Source organism: Suricata suricatta, chromosome 10 (genome assembly GCF_006229205.1).
Source record: "Suricata suricatta isolate VVHF042 chromosome 10, meerkat_22Aug2017_6uvM2_HiC, whole genome shotgun sequence".
Lineage (NCBI taxonomy): Eukaryota > Metazoa > Chordata > Mammalia > Carnivora > Herpestidae > Suricata > Suricata suricatta.
In genome coordinates, this window is record NC_043709.1 from 109,726,027 (window position 1) to 109,733,883 (window position 7,857).

General features: G+C 33.8%; 1 protein-coding gene across 4 annotated transcripts in view; it reads left to right on the forward strand.

Moving 5' to 3' along the window:
• The window catches only part of LOC115304275 (coiled-coil domain-containing protein 7-like), a 200,917-nt gene that overhangs the window by 108,514 nt on the left and 84,546 nt on the right, over positions 1–7,857 (forward strand). For all 4 annotated transcript variants that reach the window (XM_029954403.1, XM_029954405.1, XM_029954406.1 and 1 more), the window contains exon 9: positions 4,314–4,397. In XM_029954403.1, the coding sequence (XP_029810263.1) occupies positions 4,314–4,397 (84 nt within the window). The remainder of the gene's footprint in view (positions 1–4,313; positions 4,398–7,857) is intronic.

Sequence of the window (7,857 nt, forward strand, 5' to 3'; positions counted from 1 at the left end):
ATAGTTGAAATTTCAGGAGTTGCCATGGGTTCAGATTTAGGAGTAATGAAGAGTTGGAGCACAAGAAATTTTCAATGTTGTATAATAATATAGTAGTGACAGATGATATTATATATTTGTCAATATCCATAGAATTCTCTGATAAAGGAGTAACTAACATAAACCATGAATATTATTAGTAATTCATCAACATTGGTTCATCAATCACAACAAATAAATTATCTAATATAGCATGTTAATAAAGGGAAATTGTGGTTGAGGGGAAAGAACTATTTGGGAACTCTGTACTTTCTGTGTAACTTCTCTGAAACCCTGAATTGCTTTAGAAAAAAACTATTAAAAATTTTTGAAAGGGTACAAAAATACTAATTTGAAGAGATACAGGTACTCTGATGTTTACAGCAACATTATCTACAATAAATGGAAATAGTCTAATGTCTATTGACTGGTGGATGAAGATGTGATATATATATAAATATATAAATATAAATATTTTATATATATCAAAGAATAAAATCTTGCCATTTGCAATGGCATGGATGGAGCTAGAATGTAGAGGCAAACGTGATAAACACTACACTACAGAAACATGGCTGATAAATCTAGAGTGTCTTATGCTAAGCGAGATAAATCAGAGAAAGAAAAATCCATATGATTACATTCATATGTGCAACTTAAGAAACAAAACAAACGAGCATAGGGAAAAGAAGAGAGAGAAAAGCAAACCAAGAAGCAGACTCTTGGGTCGCCTGAGTGGCTCAGTCTTTTAAGCATCCAACTTCAGATCAGGTCATGATCTCACTGTTCATGGGTTTGAGCCCCATGTCGGGCTCTGTGCTGACAGCTCAAAGCCTGGAGCCTGCTTCAGATTTTGTGTCTTCTTCTCTCTCTGCCCTTCCCCCACTAGTATTCTGTTTTTCTCTGTCTCTCAAAAAAATAAATAAACATTAAAAAAAACCCAGACTCTTAATTATAGAGAACAAACTGATGGTTACCACAGGGGAGGTGGTTGGGGGGATGGGTTAAATAGGTGATGAGGATTAAGGAGTGCACTTGTGATGATCATTGTGCTTTGTATACAAGTGGTGAATTACTAAATTTTATACCTGAAACTAATATTATATTGTATCTTAACTAACTAGGATTTATATAAAAACTTAGAAAAAGAAATCCAGCAATTATTTTTCTGAAAATTGATAAGGTGATTCTAAAATTTATATAGAAGTGCATAGGGCCAAAATAGAAAATCTTAACAAAAAATAATACATTGAAAAATCAGAAAATTCTTATTTCCATTCCAGTATTATTATAAAAATTCAATAATCTGAAGTACTGTAACACTGGTACAATGATAGACAAATAGAAAAATGGAATAAATTATTGTCAGAAACAAACTCAAATGTATTAATGACAAATGATAACCATATAACAAAAGTAAAAGAGTATTATTTCCAGAATAGTTCTATTCATATGCATATTGTAAAACAATGGGCCTTCTAGAAAATGTATGGGAAAATGTGTTCTTATCTTTTGATTAGAGATTTTTTAAACAAACTCTAATAAGCACTAACTGTAAATGTAAATGTATTAAAGTTGGACTTAATATTCAGAATTGTATTCATCATTAAGAAATTTACTAAACAAATGGTGGGTTTGCAGCTCAAATAACCAACAGATAGTTTTTCATAGAATATTTTAAGAATTTCTAACATGATACTAAGACATAAATTTAAAATTCAATACAAAATTAGGCAAGAGTCTTAAATATGTACCTCACCAAAGAAGATATTTAAATGACTAATAAACATTTGAAAAGTATACAATCTTATTAGTGAATTAGAAAATTGAAATTAAAGTCACAAGGGTACCATGACATGGCATTATTGAGTGCAAGGCAGAAAGAATTTAAGAATCAAGTTATGATAATGTAGGGCAACTGGAACTTTCAGAAATTGCTGTTAGTAGTATAAATTTATGTACACACTTTGGAAAACTGTTGTCAGTTTCACTGTTAATTAGGCTTAATGGCTAACTTACCAGAAACTGAAGAGACCAAAAAGCAGCAGGGAGGACCTGTTCAAAGTGCTGAAAGAAAAAAAATATTAACCAAGAATTTTATTTTAAGCAAAACTCTCTCTTAGTAATGAAGGTAAAATAAAAAGATTACCAAATAAATAAGTTTAAAAAGAGCGAATACATTGGTAGCAGTTTCACTTTATGAAAAATACAAAAGATTCAGGCTGAGAGCAAGTGACATCATATAGTAATCTTAATTTCCTAAAAGAGACAGTTGGTAAAGAAATTCTATAATATAAAAAGACATTATATGTATATATTTCATCAATTTTTTGGTCTTTATTGATTTAGGAGGCAATTGTATAAAATAATATGTATATGTTTCTATCAAATCCACAAGAACAAATGAAATGAGTAAGAAGATTAATATAATACATATCATAAACATACACTTGCTATTTTTCTTATCTCATCTTTAAAAGGCATAAAATTGCATAAAGAAATAATTATAATAATTACAACAATGACTTTATATTTATAAGTATAATATATATACATATATGCATATCTCTTTGTATATATACATAATATATATTACATCTATGTATCTATACATTATAATATATATAACAATAGTGTAAATATAAGAAGTATGGGATAATGGTGTATAAGTGTAACATTTCTATACCCCACTGGAATTACTGGAATTTAATTAGTATAAATCTGAATTGTAATTAGTATAAGTCTCAATTTATTGAGATATAATTGGCAAATAACATTGTGTGTTTAATGTGTATAATGTATTGATTTCATATCGTTATATATTTCAGTATGATTACTACCTTAGTATTAGCAAATACCTCCATCATGTCACATATTTATCATCATTTTTGTGGTGAGAACATTTAAAATCTAGCCTCTTCTAAAACTGATGGTGATAATAGTTTAAAAATTTTGTGAATATATTTTTTAAAAAGTGACTTGAATCACTTTATTGGGCAAATTGTATATTGTTATGTGTGTTTTATTTATGTTTTACTTTCATTTTTATTTATTTTTTTGTTTCCAAATTCATTTTTTGTAGTTTCAAGTTTTTATTTAAATTCCAGTTAGTTAACATTCAGTGGAATATTATTTTCGGTGTAGAAAATATTCTATTACTAATATTCCCCAGGTTTTTATTTATTTATTTATTTATTTATTTATTTATTTATTTATTTTTGTCATAGATCTTATTACGTTTACAACCTGTTGTTATTTAATTAGTGAAAACCAGTTCTACCAAATCTGACTCATTTCATTTTGGTAATGTAGCAGGTCACCACCTTTATACAGATTGTAGTGTTGGTATATTTGGATTGCCAAGATCATAGTACAACATTAACTATTTATTGACTTCGCCATTTTTCCAAAGAAAAACTTCCATCTGGATGACTAGTGCATGACAGGTTTCCAAATTTAGGTACGCTGTTAGAACCAATTTCACAAAACTTTAGACCCTGTCATTGACCTTACATGATAATTCCTAAGTATTCCTTTTTAGTATGAACTCTCCTTTGGCCATGTTCATATATTTTTTCTGTAATTGGATCTAGTTGTCATTTTCTAAATCAAGTAAAAGTTTCAACTCACATAAACACTCAAATGAAAAGAAACCAAGTCTCAATCCTGGCATTTCTGAAAATTTAACCATTTCCTCCTCCTCAGCAGCAATATCTTCATGCCAAAGGGGCCTTGGAAACCACTCCTCTCCCCCTCAATCTACAAAATATCTTGTTATTCATTTCCATTACAGATGCCTGCTTTTTTTTTTTTTTACAATTAAATAACATTAAGAGGGTATAAAATATTCTTGGATAAGTCAAAGAATTTCTGTTCCTTGGTAATTTTTTTGTGGCAATGGAGACCATGGTTTGTTATTTAACCTGTGAGGAAAAAAATGTTATGTTTTACATCACTAGGTATGTATCTACAATATGATTATGATTTTAATATAATCTTGAATGCTATATTATCTTAAACTCTCCAGGATATTTTAATTTAGCATAAGACATAGTACTATATGGAAAAGGCACTGGTTAAAAGATTATAATATGTAAGTCTGTGCATCAATTTTTCATTATCTAGATACACAATATATGGAGACTTAATGATTGCTAATATACCTTCCAATAATAAGGTTTACTGATCGTACAATACAAATATTTTATTATAATGCTTATTATTTAATAACAAGTAGATAGTGCTCCATTAGTAGGATTACTTCATGAAGGGTTTTGATATTCTTATTTGTATAGAAACTGATATAGAACAACTGAAAAACTCCACTGAAAGACATATATTGGAGAAGGAAAAGAAGATACAATCAAAGAATCTCCCTGGTAAGAACAAGAGTTTTGCAAGTCTAATATCTCTGGTTTTAAAAAAACTCTTGTGGAGTTTAATAAAGACTGGGTCTAAATGACAAGAGTGTTTATATGTTATTACTATCCAGATAAAATCATCATACATATTCTCATAATTCCTTATACTCTGGTGTTTACTAGAAATAAAAAGTTAGCTAGATAGTAGTTTTAGAAATCATCTACTTAGAAATTAGACCATAGAAAATTCAATAGTGACCTTATAATATAGTTGGTGAAAGTGTGTCCAATAATATACTATACCTTATGAATATAATAGCAACAAGAATTTAAGATAGTTGATTCATTAGTTACCATTTCCCTCTATCTGATGGAAATGTCAGACATATTTATGGTATAGTAGCTGTAACAGAGTACATTGACTGTGTTATATTGTTTGGAGATTATACTACTGCCTTTACTCATGTAACAGTGATAAACACACTACCACTGCCTTCTAGTGTTATACCAAAGAGGCAGACAGCTTAACAGCTTTTATATATATATATAATATATAATATATGTGTATATATATATAACACTGTCATCTAAAGGCGACAATGTACACATGTCCAAAGGCTTTGTCCTTAGGGAATAACTATAAAGGGAAAGATATTATTTTGAAAAAGATAGCATAAAAATCCAGTAGTTGAAAAATAGAGAAACTGAAAATTTAAAATTCACTAGAATTGCTCAGTAAATTTATGCTGTCAGAAGAAAGAATGAGCAGGGCACCAGGGTAGCTCAGCTAGTTAAGCATCCTACTTTGGCTCCAGTCATGATCTCACAGTTCATGAGTTCAAGCCCTGCATCAGGCTCTGTGCTATCAGGAGCCTATTTCAGATTCTACGTCTCCCTCTCTTTCTGCCTCTACCCTGCTCATGCTCTGTCTCTCAAAAAATAAATAAATGTTAAAAATTTTTTTAAAAAGAATAAAGAATGAGAAAAAATACTACAATGAAAGCTGAAAAATTAGAGCAGAGAATATAATTTGAAACCATGGCTTAAAGAGAACTAGATGTTATAAACAAAATGATTAAGATCCAACATGGAGAAGCAGGGGAACCCGTAGTTCCTTTATCCTTCAAACACAGCAGTATTGGGGCCAAAGGACTTTGAATTCCAAGATTCCAGGCTACAGAGGGACAAAGTCCTCTCCAGGGATCCATGAGGACAACCTGGCAGGCCATAGTTGCATGATTGCTAACTGGGAGAGATAAAATGGGATGCATAGGCATGGATGGGAGGGATTCCTTTCTCTGGAGAGACAAAGGGAAAAGAAATAGAGGCTGGGGAAGCTTAACACTGTATCTGGACAAGAGAAAAACCATGGACCAGGAGGGACAAAGATCCAATCTCTAACTGTGGGGCTTCCTCTAAACCAGGGCTGGCTGCCATGTTCATGCACCTGGGTAGGAGGAGAGTCAGCCCCCGGCTTGGTAACTAGTTCAGAGGCGCAGTCTGCAGTGGGAGAAAGTAATACTCTCTCGAGTGCCATGGGAAGAAGGTATATAACCATTCAAGAGACAAAGACTGCCTGTGCCTGCCAGTCAGAGGCCATATATCTGTGGTCTGGAGCAGCATTTCTCTAGAACCAGGGTGCTGGGAGTGGGACCCTTTAAGACAGCCAGGGAGGTGCAGGATAAAAGTCCCAGCCAAGCGCCAGGGAGGTGCAGGAATCAGAAGTCTATAGAGTGGGGCAAACCAGTAGTGCTCGCAAGTGCAGGACACATAACAAGCTTTTAAAACACATAAGGGGTAGAAAACTAGTCAAAATGATGAAACAGAAGAATTTTCTTCAAAAGAAATTCTTGGAAAAAATGACAGCTAAAGAATTGGTCAAAACAGATGTAAGCAATATAACTGAACAAGAATTTTGTATAATAGTCTTAAGATTAATCTCTGGGCTTGAAAAAAGCATGGAAGACAGCAGAGAACCTATTGCTGCAGAGATCAAGGAACTAAAAAAATAGCCATGATGAATTTTAAAATGCTGTAAATGAGGGAAAAAAAAAACAAAACTAGAAGCAGTGGCAGCAAGGATTGAAGAGACAGAGGGAAGAATAAATGAAATAGAAGATAAAATAATGGAAAAAGATGAAGCTCAAAAAAAGATAAAATAATTCTAGACTACAAGGGGAAAATTAGAGAATGAAATGATTCAATGATATGGAACAATATCCGTATCATAGGAGTTCCAAAAGAAAAAGAAGAGAGAGAAAAAGGTGGAAGGTGTACTTGAACAAATCATCCCCAGTCTGGGGGAGGAAACATACATTGAAATCCAGGAAGCACAGAGAATTCCCTTCAGACATAACTTGAATCGATCTTCTCCATGATATAGCATAGTGAAACTGACAAAATACAAAAATAAAGAGAGAATCCTGAAAGCAGCTAGGGACAAACAAGCCTTAAACTACAAGGGTAGACACATCAGGGTAGTAGCAGACCTATCTACTAAAACTTGGCAGGCCAGAAAGGAGTGGCAGGAAATTTTCAATGTGCTGATAGGAAAAACATGCAAGAATCCTTTATCCAGCAACCCTATCATTCAGAATAGAAGGTGAAATAAAGGTCTTCCCAGATAAACAAAAATGTAAGAAATTCATCACCACTAAGGCAGCCCTACAAGAGATCCTAAGGGGTACTCTGTGAGTGGAATGTTGCAAAGACCACAAAAGATCAGAGACATCACTACAAGAATTAAACCTACAGATAATATAATGACTCTAAATCCATATTTTTTCAATAATAACACTGAATATAGATGAAATAAATGCTCCAGTCAAAAGACATAAGGGGATGGAAGGGGCAAGATGGCAGAGAAATGGGGAGCTGTGTAATTTCCGCCCACCTGCATCTATTAAACTAAGAAGGACTGAAGCCACAATACCTTGATCTGCAAGAGTGGGAGGAAAACACACACAGTCCACGAAGAAGACAGCCTCATAGGTGCCTGAGTGAGTGCGAACTGGGAAAATAAAAACGGGCTGGGGCCAGAGGCTCGAAAGGGAGGACGCCCCCCGCTCACCACGGCTCAGGGCCATGGAGAACTCACAGAGCCAGAGAGATGAGGAGAAGAGAAAGGAAGGCTGAAAACGCTCTTAGAGCTGTCTCTAGAGAAGAGAAAAATCTCAGCCCAGGACAGAGAGGGATCCTATCATCCCATCTATAACTGCAGGGTGTGAGGAAAGAGATCCTTCCCCATTAGCTGGCGTGTTTTCCTTGGGATCAGCTTGCCAATTCCATGTGGCACCAGGAAAAACTGCTCCCCAGCTCCCCATACTCGATCAGGGCTAGGAAGCTGCCCCCTTGCAGGAGTGCATCTCATCTCTGGTGGTAGCATTAAAGGGCGTGGACTAGGATTTGGAAACGAAACAGGGCTTTGAAAATACAACTTGGCACAACCACGATACAGGGATATCAGACCCAAAAAAGT